This window comes from Lynx rufus, unplaced genomic scaffold, assembly GCF_022079265.1.
Source record: "Lynx rufus isolate CCGP_SWC_20201006 ecotype Redwood Valley unplaced genomic scaffold, mLynRuf1.p SCAF_8, whole genome shotgun sequence".
Classification (NCBI taxonomy): domain Eukaryota; kingdom Metazoa; phylum Chordata; class Mammalia; order Carnivora; family Felidae; genus Lynx; species Lynx rufus.
In genome coordinates, this window is record NW_025814896.1 from 41,870,727 (window position 1) to 41,885,990 (window position 15,264).

The 15,264-nt window shown below is 41.3% G+C and overlaps 1 protein-coding gene across 7 annotated transcripts in view; it reads right to left on the reverse strand.

The window, feature by feature from the left end:
- KIF16B (kinesin family member 16B) overlaps positions 1-15,264 on the reverse strand; it is a 289,874-nt gene that overhangs the window by 128,153 nt on the left and 146,457 nt on the right. For all 7 annotated transcript variants that reach the window (XM_047067541.1, XM_047067539.1, XM_047067538.1 and 4 more), the window contains exons 16-17: positions 1,601-1,683; positions 90-178 (exon numbers count right to left, since the gene is read on the reverse strand). In XM_047067541.1, coding sequence (XP_046923497.1) covers positions 90-178; positions 1,601-1,683 — 172 coding nt within the window. The remainder of the gene's footprint in view (positions 1-89; positions 179-1,600; positions 1,684-15,264) is intronic.

A 15,264-nucleotide genomic window follows, 5' to 3' on the forward strand; every position in this document is an offset into this window, starting at 1 on the left:
TATTTTTATCTAGTGACTTTAATGGGGTTGACACAATAAACACCACAAAAGTGACAGTCACAGGGAAGGAGACGCTGCTGTTCACTCACCCTGGGTTATACAACATGACCGTGGACAGGTTCTCACAGGACTTCGAGAGGTCAGTCATGGACAAGCTGAAGGAGGACAGAAGGCCACTCTAAGAGCAGACACAGGGCAGAGCGGTTACCTTAGTGGGGGAGAGAGGGCCAGAGCCCTGGACTCACTGCTCTCACCGTGTGAGAGGCAATGAGGTACATATACCCCTCATTAGCACGCACGCCAACTGGTCTACCTGAGGGCGGCAAATCAGGAACAGCCAAGCAACAAATACAACTCCAACCCAACCCTCAGCTAACCACAGCGGGGCCCCAGCATGCCCGGACAGGGGAAGCTAGCCAGGAAGTGCACAACCATGGGGATCTCCTCGACCACGCTGCACTGAAGTGGAGGGAAGGGTCACCCTCCATTCCTGGCGGGAGCTGTGTCCTGTTCTCAGCAGCACTCACATGTGTTGAGGGATAAAGATGAGGAGGGAGAGGGGAAGGGAGACCAAAAAGTAAGAGCTTAACCTGTTTGCTTCCATGGAAAGCTACTGGCAAATATATTTTCCTCCCTCTCTTCCTCTGCAACTGTGAACCAAAAAGGACCCTCCAGGGAGACCCTGGGCCAGAATAGATAAGAGGCTTCACTGGCTGGAACGAGCAACCGTGGAGAAGGCTGGGGTTTGCAGCTTTCTTGTTCTTTCCCATCGAAGGCACTGGCACCCTTGGGCAGCCCTCACAACAGGAGGTTGACATGCAGGGTTCTGTGACTTAGGGGTGAAGAGCAAACCCTTTAGGTCAGCGGGTCAGGGCAGCAGTGCAGGCTGGCCACGTGCTAGTTAGGGAACAAGTTAGCCTCAGTTTCTCATCTTGATCATCTGTGACATGGGGTTAGTAAGAGCTGCTACACAGATAAAGCAGTAAAATATGCTGTAGAAGTTTCATACAGTGCCTGGCTCATAGAAATGTTAGCTGTAGCCTTTACCTTCCTCAGTCTAAGGACATACGGTGTCCCAAGACACATTCTCTCTCATCTCTTCCCTTCTCTCTCAGGTCTTCTACCCACCTCACCCGTCCTGCACTTAGAGTGCCCTCTGGATGACCCTATCCAACTAGCTGTCCCAAACTCACCCCCTCTCTGCTTCACACCCTAACCAGAAGTCTCATTTGCTATGGCTGAAAGTAAAAAGGAAGCAGGCCTTTGGATGAAACTGATTCTGATATTGGGTTAACTCCTAAAACAGATCCTCATAAGTGGAAGTCACTCCCCACTTAATGCAAAACAATGCCGAACTCCTTTTGGGGGGTGGAGGGGTGAAGAGAAGGGTCTAGAAGGAGCCATTTCTCCCCCTGCTCTGGACTTGACCAGTTTGCTTTCCTACTTCATCAGCTAATCATCCGCTGAGAAACAACTCCGTACAGTTAGTACAGGCTACAGCGTGACTTTTCTAGTTCCGTACTCCGGAAAATCAAACTGCTCCCACAGCCCCAGCCCCACCAGAATCAGAATTGGCTCCTGGAGATGTTATGCTGCTCACCTTCCTCTTCTCCCTGAGCTTGGCAGCCTCCTTAGGATGGTTAAAGCGAAACATATTGGTTCTTCCCAAGAGTATCACAGCACCTAAGAACATACAAAAACAGCAATGAGTTCACGGTAAGCAACCGGTTGGTTGACAACATCATGTTGTGGAATTTTACAGCTGAAATGTAATTTCCAGTGCACTATAAAATGGTAATAATAAGGGAAAGACTTAGTCTCAAAAGTCTGCTTATATAAGCCAATTTTAAACCTGCAAATATTCTTATTTTTATAGCTGAGTGTCACAATACTCATGTTACTAAGGCAGAAGTGATGGATTCAAGCATTATATTACGAGATTTAAAACTTAATATCCAGATAATTATAGTTTTGATTGTTAGGAAGAAAAAAAAGTAGTAAGTTCTACAAAGAGATGCTGTAATACCAACCAAAGCATATGGTCACAAATTTGGGAAATGTTTATTAATGCCAGTAAAAGGAGAAATCCCGAAGGAAAGCGCTTTCAAAAGAAAACATGGTATAATCGGCAGAGTACAGGTAACCACTACTAACATCTACCTCAGAATTTGACGGGAAAGAGATTGTGTACGTGTAGGGTCTATTACCATGTGAAAACACTGCTTCTTGTTAAAACTCTGTTAAAATTTGGGTGGCCACATGAGACACACGAGAAAGGCTCCATTTGATGGACCAGGGTTCTGCTTATTCAAAAAATGATCACACAAGAGGCAACAGAATTCAAGCCAAGTACCCAAGGGTAACAAAAATGTTAACTAAGGGCAGGGACAAATTTTAGCATTTTTAAGCAAATAAGCAAACAAACACTTTCCAAATTCAGAACTGCTCAAAGCTGGCATGGGTGCCACAGACGGCAGTGAGCTCCTTGTCATCAGAGGCATCTAAGGGAAGCAATGTTCCAGAAGAGATTCACTATGTCGTCTGGTCCCATCCATACCCGAGAGTCTATCACACCTCAGAAGAGGCCCCCATGTTCAATCCTTGCCCTGAAAAAGAATGCAACTTCTTTGTGAGGACAGAACATATCCACTGAAGTCAACCACGGAAGACGACGACATGTGATGAGGGGTCAAGCATCTAAGTGATGTGTGCAAGGCTGCTGTAGGTGGGGACAGACCTCAGCTGGGTCTCACAAGGCAGCTCGAGGACAAGAGAGGTGCTTCCAGTTTGGGGAAACCGCAGGGAAGGGCTAAGCCTGACCAGGGAAATGGACCTGTCTTGCTGAGGGGAGAGGAAGGAGTCAAATCCACCCAAAATGCGGGGCATCAGAAACAGCACCAGGGTAGAACAGACACTGTGAGGACTTGGAGAGCCAAGGGAGAGAAGTTGCATCAAATGTCACAAACAGATGGCCTGAGAGAAACCAGCTCAGAGATGTTTTGTGTGCCCCGCGAAAACTTAAAAACTAAAATTATTAGCTTCCAGTTAAAAATCTGCAGTTTTTACATAAAGTACTGAGTTTCTTTCTGGTTTCCCTTCAAAAACTAAAAGGTAATGTATCAGTAGATTTGTATTGCCACTTGGCAAAAATCCCTGGGCTGCTGAAGGTTGCCTCCTTTGGACAGGGCACGTGACCTGTGGGGTAACAGCAGTCACCAACCTCTTCACTTGGCTACTATTTCCCTACCTGGGCCTCAAAAGTAATATGGTAGCCCCAGGTGGCTATTCTAGAGCTTCAGACCAGTATATCCACCTGCCTACTCAACATACTGCCTCAGATTCTCAAATTCAATATGGTTAAAACCTAACGGGTTAGGTCATAACCCCAGGAAGCTACTGAAAGGGTTGGTTCTGGCAGTTATCATTATTTAGCAGAGAGGGAGTCCGTATGAAAACAAGAACACAGTTTTCAGAGACTTAAAAGTATAACAGTGGATAGTAACCAAATCTACAACCTGCTTATCCCCCTCATGGAAAATTATATTTGTATATTTTCCAATCATGAAAAGGCACCATTACCATAATTAAGAAAGGTGTTTTCTATGCCTTTTATGACCAGGACTCAGAACTGTGTGCCATACAGAGAAGTCAAAAGTTAAGCAGCCATGTCTAGGATATAGGTATATTTAATGCTCTGGAAGTGAAATTAGAGATTAATAAGGCAATCACATTCAATGCGCTAATTACATTTAATCCAATTCTTTTTTTATTTTTTTCCTGTTAATCAAATGCCCAGCCATGCAGGTTGAAAAGTGCTAAAATATGTTAATGGAAAAATAGAAATGGCATTTCAGAGACATATTTCATATCATATTAAATCATTGAAAATAATCTTGCCACCCATGTATTTGCATGAAATACACATAAAAATCCCTTTAAGAGTTATAAAAGAAAACAAAATTATCCATGACCATCCCTTGTTTCTACCTAAATAATGTGCATAAACTGCCTGGCACACAGAAAGAGGCTTGTTAGGGGCCCCTGGGTAGCTCAGTCGGTTAAGCGTCCAACTCCTGATTTCGGTCCAGGTCATGATCTCATGGTTGATGAGATCGAGCCCCAAATCAGCCCATTTGTGATTCTCTCTCTCCCTCCCTCTCTACCCCTCCTGCGTGTGTACTCTCTCTCTCTCAAAATAAATAATTAAACATTAAAAAAAAAAAAAAGAGGCTCTGTTAAGGCTGGTTTCTTTCTATTTCATTTTATTCCTTTACTCAACAAACCTACTAACTTAAAAAATTGGCTTTGTTTTTACATTATGCTGCTGTTCATTCATTCATTCATTCAACAAGTACTTAATGAACCCTGACTGCATGCTAGTCACTGTGATAAGCACTGCAGATACAAAGTTGAACAAGTCAGACATATGCCCTGCCCTCATGGAATTTATAAGTAAGAGAGAGAGGTGAATAATCAAATAAGTCCACAATTAGATGCAAAGCTACACCTAAAGGAGAGATACCCTGCCCAGTACTCAAAGGGCACATAAGAAGAGGGTTGATTTAGAGGAAGTTAGGGAAAGAAGAAGTGGGAAGCGGTGCCTAAGACAAGCTCTGAGGATGAAGCACGGAGAGTGAGGGAGTGGCATGTGTAAAGGTCCCATGGCAGGAAAAACTGATAGTGGTGGTGGTGATGATGCTGAGTGACTGGAAGACAATTAAATGCCTACGGCACAGGAAAGGGAGAAGAACAGCACACGCAATGAAGCTTGAGAGAGGGAAAGGAAGAGACCACATAGAATCTTTCAAGATACAGTAAAGCAACTTTTACTTCATGAGGGTGCATAAGAAGATGGTGAAAGGCTTTGTGCAGCATCACATGATTGGATGAGAGTTTCAGAAAGTTCATTCTTTCAACTGTTTGAAGAAGGAAGCAAAGAGGGCAAGGGTAGATGCAGATAAATAAGGTCGGAGGCTATTGCAAGAGTCCAGGTCAAAGACAATGGTGGTTCAGCACTGGGGGGAAGGGGAGAGGAGAGAAGGAGAATAAACAAATCAGGAAGATATGTAGAAGATAAGGTCAATAGGACCCCATGATAGGCTGCATATAGGGACAAGGGAGGTAAAGAAGATGTTCCTGGGTACTGGCAGGCAACAGCAGGTTGGATGGGGAGCTGTTCACACAGACTGAGAATACTGAAAAAGGACCAATATTGGGTTGGGAGAGAAAGCCTGAGTTTGGTTTTATACATAATGAATTTGAGATGGCTTTGGCAGGCAGAAATATGGGTCTGAAGCTCTAGAAGAAAAACTTGGGACATCTATCCATCAGTGTATCTACCAACCTACCTACCAACCTACTTACTCATGAATATATATAAATGTATATGTATGTATGTGTGTGTGTATATATGTATGTATGTATATATATGTATGTATGTATATATGTATGTATGTGTGTATATACACACACACACACTCAGACACACACATGCACGTACGTATATGTACATATCTACCTAACATCTGTGTGTGTTAAGACCCAGAGCATCTGCCCTGCCCTAAACTCTTGTGTGGCCAAAGGTGAGTTAAGCTCACCCTTTCCAGAATTTAGTTTCCTTATCCAGTCATCAAACTGGATACTTTCTAAGGTTCCTTCCAGATCTTAAACTCTTTAACCATGAACTACTCCTTGATCGGAGGTTAACATGATTAGTCACAGCAGATGGACTTTTCTGATGCATTTAGTTTGTAATTTTTAGAGCATATCTAAGCCTCCTTAAAATGCATGATGGCTTCTTTGAGTTTACTTCAGAGCCTGTTAAATACCAGAAGGTAGACAAGTTCCAGATGGTCTTAAAAGGAAATGGAAGGGAAATGACATTGTAAAAGGGTACACAGAGGCACTTGTTAACAACAACCAAAAAAAAGATAGAAAGAAAGAAAAAAAAATGCTTTGCTTAAATCTCTATGAATGAAACCACTGAATGCTGATTTCACAGAAGATTTTCTGTTTTAGTATTTCAGGTACACTGAAAGTGAAATTAAACATGTAAACATTTCTATGGATTTCTAAGCAGTATAGTGACAATAATCGTTAATATCACTATTAATTACCCTCAAATTTTATGTGAGATTTTCTAATTCTGCTACGGCACAAATAAATCAACTCTTTTATCCTATTAAATGTTGTCATATGAATATTTCTGAGGTGATGATGTACAAATTAATTAATTCTGGGTTATAATTAATACAAACATGTAAGAAAACTATACTTCCCAAAAGTGGATGGTCCAATGTAACAGGAGTTTAGAGGCCAAAAAATAAGGGGCCTGGTGAAATTTTGCTTCAGTCTCCAAATTCTGAATTTGATTACTTTAGAAAGCCTCGCCCCACCCCACCAAGCACACAGACAGGATATAACAGACGGCTAAAGCATGCTCTGTGAAAGAGAAGTTTTCATTTTGGATACAATTGTCAGAAAAGCAAATCGCTGTCTAGGAACCTAAGTTTCTATTTTTTTTTTAATGTTCATTTATTTTTGAAAGACTGAAAAAGACACAGCACATGCAGGGGAGGGGCAGAGAGAGAGGAAGACACAGAATCCGAAGAAGGCTCCAGGCCCTGAGCTATCAGCATAGAGCCTGATGCGGGGCTCGAACCCACAAACCATGAGACCTGAAACGTTCAATTGACTGAGTCAACCAGGTGCCTCAGGGAATGTAACTTTCTAGAATGGTACTGAGATACAGGTCAGGGTAAGGCAGGATGGGTGAAGTTCTTAAAACTTGTTTGTGTAGGATCATTTTCCTTCTGATTTAAAACATCCTCAAAATATTTACATTAAAATAAGTTATGATGATGGCACCATTTGGAGGACCTGATAAAAGAAAGTCTGATTTCCACTAATAACACCAGTACTTGAGAACGCATTAAGTAATATGTTTGAAGGCCTTGGGCTCTTGTGACACTGATGTTATTACTTAAGACACCTGAATTATAGTAATTTTTCTCTATCTCCAAACGGCTTCAGGCAATGAGACGGGGAAGATTAAGATCTGACATGGTGCTTGTGGTAAGAAAATTTCATATGAATACTGACAAATTCAAACAGGATAGGTGGCTTGGGGTTCACAGCTAGCTTGGATAAGTGACAGGCACTCAGCATCAAGGGTAATGGACGTCAGTGTCAAAGCATGCCATCGGGTCGTCTGCTAGTATTTGTGAAGGATATAAATACACATGACACCTTGTCAAAAGGCCACATAGGCCTGGCCCCCTCCCTTTCAACATTTATAATTCAAATGTGGATTTACAATTTCCTGATTTAGATAAATTACTTAAATCCTTGTTCACTCTTGGTAAAGGAAAAATTGCAAACCTACATTGTGAGACTCTGGAGAAGAAAGTAAATTGATTTTCAATCTTTGTTATTGAGGTTTCCAGCCAAATAATCCATCAAGAATTATTTGTCCAAGTGTGTGCATGGGTTGACTCTGGAGCTATGTAAAAATCCCAAGATATTCCAGTCCCATCCCCAAAGAAACGTTTAGATGTGTGTGGGGGTGGGGCAAGTGGGAGCTGATTTTCCTCTTCTGAAAGCCTGACAGGAGATGCAAAAAGGAATTTTCATTCTTCTGAAGGAAAAGTGCAGAAAGTGTATGAAATAATTAGAGGATGATTCCAGACAGTAGAATATAAAATGACAAATTCTAAGGTACTGAATGGAAGGCATTATACTAACTGGTCAGGCTATTAGTAACTTTCTTTACTTCATATTCTTTGTTGCCAACAGTACCATTTATTCTGTTAGTAACAAGCTCGACTATTCAGTTCTAGCCTCCTACACACTCCAAGCTGTCAATATTTTATTGTTCCTTCCAAAATAGTTCTTTCCAAATGCCTCTCTTCTCTCCAAGCAGCAACAAGGGTCTCTTCCCTCCATCACCCGTCTTGTGTTACTGCTCATCTCCAAGCCCCCTTGGTCTACACAAATGTCACACTGTCCTTCATGTCAGCGACCATATTATGCATTGACTGAATGGTGAACACCTTGCAGTCTACGGCTCCCAAGCCCTAGAAACCTGCCACGATTCAGCAGCCCTGGTCCCCCACTGCTCCTGGCTTCCACTTCACCCACCTTCCAGGCTTCAGACACTTCTTTGCCACACACTTTGGTCAAAGCACATCTACATCACTTTTTCACCATGTGCCATTTTGACAAATGCATCATCCACTTCAGAATTCAGCTTTGGGTAAATTTCTCCCTTTTTGGCAGTCTACAGCCACCCTGTGGGAGGAGTTTGGGTTCTGCACAGATGGATAAACACACCCCGCCCTGTCTGTCCCACTGAATGCCACTACAGTGTGGGCAGAATGCAGGCAGGAGTTATTCGAGGGCCCTGACAAGTAAGCAGTAGCAGGTGGGCTGAAGAAGACAGGGATCTGAAGCACCAACGGACAGACAGGGAATGTACTATTCGCACCCTCCAGTGTTCCCTGGCTTAGTCTAGAAGGAAACCCAAAAGCTGACATCAGCACAAATGAAAGAACTCCAGGAGAAGCCCTCTAGTTCAGGTTCAAGGTGGAGTGAGACGGTGTCCTGGCAGCAACAGAGGAAGCAGCAGGGGGCCCACGGATGCCTATACCTACAAGGAAGGGGAAATCCCTCACCAATCAGAGAAGCTATGATCTCCATGAGGGTGGAGCATAGTCTTGTAGCTTCTCTCTCTCTCTGCCCTCTTCCTTCTTGGCCCCAGACTTGAGCACAAGCACAGAAAGAACATGAAAGAGTAGTATAAAGCTCCAGATTTCTAGCCAGATGACAGAAACGGGAAGACTCTTCAGTGTTGACACAGAAGGAGAAGTTCAGGAAATCAGACTCACAGAACTATTTATGAACTCCTCCGCCACTTAGTTCTGACCCTCAACAGCACACAAAGACTTCAAGGACTGACCTGAGATACAGACTACGGCTCAGGTTCCAGACAGGCCCTTAGGTGGCACACACGGGACAGACCAGAATAGCACCACAAAGGCTTTGAAAATTGAATTGGCATTGGAACTAGAATCACAACCCCCAGAGGCTAATTCTAACTTACGGTCTGAATCCAACCAGGTCAACCGCCTGCTAAAACAAAACAAAACCAAGCAAAATCAACGTTTCCCATAGGATTTAAACAAGACTCAGAATCTCATATCAAAATATCAAAAATGTCCAGGATGCAATCTAGTATTGTTCAGCATATGAAGAAGTGGGGCAACCTCAACGTGTATGGCAAAAATCAATCAACATATGTCAACGTGGAGATCATAGAGATGTTGAACTTATTTGATAAAGATTTTAAATCAGCTATTATATAAATATTCAAAAATAGAATAATCTTGAAAGGTAAAATGTTACAACAAAGAAATAAAGGATATTTATTCAAAGAAGAATCAAATAGTACAACTAAAAAAATACAACAACCAGAATAAAAATACACACTGGATGGGCTCAATAGAATGGTAGAAAGGACAGAGAAAGAGTCCGTGAACTTGAAGACAGACCAATTAGAATGATCTAATCTGAAAAGGAAAAAGAGGGGCACCTGGGTGGCTCAGTTAAGTGTCTGACTTCGGCTCAGGTCATGATCTCATGGTTCATGAGTTCAAGCCCCAAGTTGGGCTCTGTGCTGACAGCTCAGAGCCTGGAACCTGCTTCAGATTCTGTGTCTCCCTCTCTCTCTGCCTTTCCCCACTCATGCTTTCTCTCTCTCTCTCAAAAATAAGTAAACATTAAAAAAAATTTTTTTTTTAAAGAAAAAAGAAAAAAAGTTTACCAAAGGGTAAAAATAAGTAAACAGAGCCTCAGGGACTTGTGGAACAATACTAAAATACTTAACAGTCATGTAATTGGAGTCCCAGAAGAAGGGAAGAAAGACTATAGGGTGGAAACAAATTATTTAATTTTGACTATGACTGAATGAGTATAATAACTGAAAAGTTCCCAAATCTGGAGAAAGACATAAACCTACAGATTCAAGAAGCTGGGCAAATCCAAAACAGGTAAACATCAAGAAATCCATGCCAAGGCACATTGTCAAGCGACTCTATGGAACATGAAGCTAAAAGTGACATTTAAAAAGGAACAGAGAGGTCATGAAAAATCTCTAACAAGAGATGAACCCAATGAAGAGAAGAAAGAGGTTAAAGGGACTATCATATGGTTGTCGTGTACACCAACATCTGGGACACCAAGAAACTGTCTTGAGTGTTATTAGTTTTGGTCAGCTGGTCTCATATCAGATGTTCATCAACATCACTTACACGGCTTGTGAAAAACTAAAGTACTAGGCCCCGTTCCTATATTTTCTGACTCAGTAGGTCTAGGACGGAACATTTCAAAATGCTCTAGGTACTACTGATGTTACTGATATGGGGATGCACTTTTAAGAACTGTGGGCTTTGGGTAGAGTCTTTAAGAAGAGCCAGGGCTTTGACTTTCAAAAGCATCTACTGAAACATCCATGTACAAGAAAAAGGGATCATATGTACAGATCTCAAGTCTGAGGAAAAAATCTAATGATAGTGAGTACTTATGAGCAAGTACAGGTGAGTTAACTGGGAGGCCAGCCACTGATATCTGCTGGCTGGCTGTAGTGTACAAAAGATCTCTTCTGTTCATTAGATACCTTGGAAAAGCTGCTGGAAGATCCATTTCCCTTGCTAGTTCCACTAAAATCCTTTCTTAATTTGCCACTGAACAACTCACAGCAGTGCTTAAGCAAATGAAAATTTTATCAAAGCCTCCTCAGCTCCACTCCCCAGATGATCACCTGTTACCTCTTTCTGAGTGCTTGAATAGATGCAAATATATTTTGGCACTCAAGCATAACGCATTCAGAAGCACCTAGGTGTAAAGTCCCCAGATACAGTTTCTGCGGCATGTCTAAAAGAAGAGATGAACGTTCAACAGCTCTGAAAAACCCGCCAGATGACCAAGGAAGTCCACTGATATGAATGGGAAAATTAATCACCTTTTAACAACTATCAGCTTTCAAGTAACATTTTATAGTAAAAGGACAAAAATAATAATAATTAACGTAAGAGAGAAGAGTTCCTAACAATTATATAGAAAATGCTGAAATACTTTTTGAACTGTAACTCACTTGATTTTTGTATCATTTCATAGTAAGTATTTGGAAAAAAGAAGAAGAAAAGCCTAAGGTCACTACCAAGAACAGCTCAAGGCCTATGCACTAGATACCCTGGTCAAATTCATGCTTTCTTCTCTAGCAATTGCCTCCTTTCTACAGAATCACACTATTATTCTATAAAGTTATTTGATGCAATCATTCTATGGCATCGTGGGAGTGAGGAACGCTAAGCTCCAGAGAACACAGCAATGGAAGAGCACACTCAGGTGTGATGCTGCATGTGCCGTGCGTGGCTTCTGGAAGAACTCAGGGAAGAGGAGGAGAAAGGTTTCATGTGCCGGGCTTTAGACAACACACATTCTGTATGTCATCTCATTTAATTCCCACGGCACTAGCAAACGCTTTTCATTTTAGTGATGTTGCCAGACGGAAATACTCCTATAATTTAAGGCGGGGGAAGTACTGTTTATACAATCTCGAAGTAAGGCTGTTAACTGATACAGGTTAAAAAAAAAAAAAGTTCCCACAATGGGGAAAATCTGCTAAATACAAGTAAATCTCCTATTAGTTGACATCACAAATCTCTTAAGTGATCTAGATAAGGAAGTGGTAATTACTGCCTGTGCTTTTTAAGGGGACAGCCTAACACATTTCCAAATGAAGTAATTTACTAATGAAAAGAGACGTTTAAGTATCAAATATCAGCAATAAACTGGAAACTGATAGTGAAAAGATAGGAAGCTGCTGGCAATGCAGGGTAAACCTGGAATCCTGTCAAATGCAGACTCAATACAGTTAGATGGCTGTGACTTGGGTTAACATCCATCTCTTCTTGACACCTTCACTTAAACTGCTTCATGGGCAAAAGCCAAGTAATTTTTGGAGTATGAATATACTGATATGTTTAATTCTGTTTCCCAATTATTATATTTTAATGAAGTCCATATTCTTTCTCTTTTTCATTTTGGTCTTGTTTTTTGTTTGTTTGGTTTGTTTTGTTTTTTGTTTTTGTTAAACGATCAAATCTTACAAATACAGCTGGAAATTCTTCTGCAGCCCTACCTGATAAAAGACTCCCCAGGACTCCCCCTTCCTCTCCAGAGGTTAACACCATTCCAAAGTAGGCATGTGTTAGTCCCATTCACATCTTTTTGCTTTTACTACATAGTTTCATAACCAAAAAGAACACAGGGCGTATGTTGTGTTTTTAAAATGTGTTCCAGTTCTCATTTTAATAATCCTCAAAAACGAAGGTATGTGGAGAAGTCTAACCTTTAATTTCGGAAGGACCGTACACATGGCTTTCCTTGGTCGGATGTTTCAGTCTGAAAGTATGTGCATTTAAAAAAACGGTATTCTGTTGCTTCGTTCATGTAATGCCTTGAAACACAAAGTCATCTTGCATTTCACTGCCATAAGACTTGCTAATGACATTTGTTCTTGGTGCACGGTGTTTTGACGCTTTGTAACATGGCATTTTTATGTCGGTAGCTCAGCAGAGCACCAGAGGAGCTCAAGCCCAAATCATGGCACCATGGTAATAAAAACAAGACACCCCACAGGAAAAAGATAATTCTGACCATTAACCTTAAATGTCAATTAGTACTACTTTCTGAGGACAAGTCAAAAATTTACTTTCAGTCATCACTAACCTGAATAGGCATATTTTTTAAATGGACTTTCAATTAAGGTAAAAATTTAAGATTTAAAAAAAAACTTGATATAAATACTATATGGGAAATATATTTATTACTTACCTTCAGTGCCTCAATTCCCAAGAGAATTAGAGATATAATCATAGCTATATAAGCAGATGGCAGTGGAATAATAAGCAAATTCTTTGAACTAAATAAATAATAATCTTTCTATGGGGGTGGGTGGGCAAAGGGTAGAAGATAACCCCAATACTGAACAGTAAGTTCTAGGTAGTTTCCCTGTTAAACAATATGTGCTCTAAAAGCTCCTTTTACAGTGTATTGTTGGGACCTTAAAACTGATTTTTTTCAGAGAAACACCATTACACATAAAAGTTAACCTCCAAGAGGACCCACAAGAGACTATTTGACCCATAATGGTAGAAGCAGTGATTCTACAATTTCTTTGAAAAAATTAACAGGTATGAATAGCACAAAAACACTCAAATAAGAAGAGAAATTAAAGCATATTAAAACATAACAAGCAATAAAATTGTGTGATACCTGTACAAAAGTAGAAAGACAGAGTACACAAACAAAGTGGAAAGCCACAAAATCGATACGTTGCTATGTGTCAGCGTTCATTTTTGGGAAAGAAAATTTCTTCGAAAGAGAGGTGGGTATTTAGCATGCATGAGGTAAGGTTATAATAAATGATAAACCAATATGGAAAAAATTAAATTAGGTCTACCCCAGATGTATTAAACGATTAAATATTTCAAAATGAATTCTAAAGTTCTACTCATGCATTAACAATGATATTGGAAACCAGTACAAGCCTCTTATAAAATCCCATAACAATACACAGTCATCAGAGCAAGGTCAACTTCCCCTGACCTGATGGGGATGCAGCCCCTACAGAGATCTTTACTGCGCAAGGGGACCCATCTCCCACCTCTCACCATGACCTGTGCACCAGCCCTGCTGCCCAGAGGAACAGCAGCAGGCCCTCCACCTGAGGTCCTAAGCGTGAACAAACAGGTGGTCTGGGTCTGTGTGCTCACAAGCAGGACAGCCACTGAAAAGCCCTATATAGTGACCTCCTGTCTGCTGGCCAATTATGGTAACCTTCTGGGTTCAGGGCAGACAGCCTCTCACCATGACTATTACTCTGCTGTCCAGCAAGAACCAGCTTCTCCAACCCTTACTGCCAGAGTCCTTGTCCTGGTTACAGACAAGCAGAAAATGCTGCTTTGGTAATGATCACTGGGTACTCATGGTATCCTTGGTTTGAGCTAGTCACTGGCTACTGCTGAACTCTGACATTCCCAGCCAGCTCCAAGGTACCCAAATGTTTCCCAAGCTCAACTTACCCTGACACTGAAAAATACTAATAGTACAAAAACAGATGAAGAGATCAATGGATGAGTGGATGACTTGGTGGTAGGTTCATGGGTGGATACTCCATTAGTTGCTTTTAGAATGTCTTCAGTGGATTCTATACCCTTCCTATAGAAGGATGATGGTTCTGGTACCATACCATCCTTCATTTCTGAGACAACTCCTTACAACTGATTTCTGCTCATGACTTCACTAACACCATTGAACTATATGCTTTCCATCTGTCCAATTTCCCCCATGTGTCCAATTCCTATGTCAAACCAGATACATTATAGTATGTAACTACGAAAAACTGTTGTCATAAAACTATGCATAATATACAGAAAAAAAAGGGGGGGCTTAAGGCATATCAACTCTTTCCTTTGTTCCTCCTCGCATGACTCAGTACAAAAGCCATTAGGCGGGACTATGCAAAGCAGGCATCAGCATGGGAAGGGAGTAAGTTTCAGTGTCTGCACTAGAAGAGTGAGGGCAGTGGCGTGGTAGTCCAGCATGGGGTGTCAAAGCCTGAACAGGAAGAAGAGGATCCCTGCATGAGGAGGGGGCAGAAGTGATAGCATACTGGTTACATAATGGAAGTCAGGTTTATCACTATCAGAAAAGGGAGCTATTTACACATATGAAAAAAGGAAAAAACTAGAAAGAATGCTATGGTATTGTGTTGGGTTAGAGGTACTGATATGAACTCCTGGTCAGCAATATAGATGTTGAAATGCTGACACAGATACAGACATAAATATACTGTTGTATAAATACAGACATAAATATGTGTTGTACACACAGAGACACACACTTTCCCTAACTCTTTTGACTAACAGGACCTGGGAACAGCAACATCTCAAGAGCGACGAATACGTCTAGAGCTCAGATCTTAGTTTCTAAATCCCATTCTCCACTGAGAACCAAGGCTCCTTGGAGAACTGGCTGATTCCAGCAAAATAAGAGATAAGCCTGGAACATGTCATTGTGTCAGAAATTAAGGAAGTGCTCATCGATGATGGGGACAAGATCCAAGGACACAGAAATTGGCTTGGAGCAACTCCCACTCACCAAACGTGGGACAATTTGTGTATCAAAACAAATAATGACAGA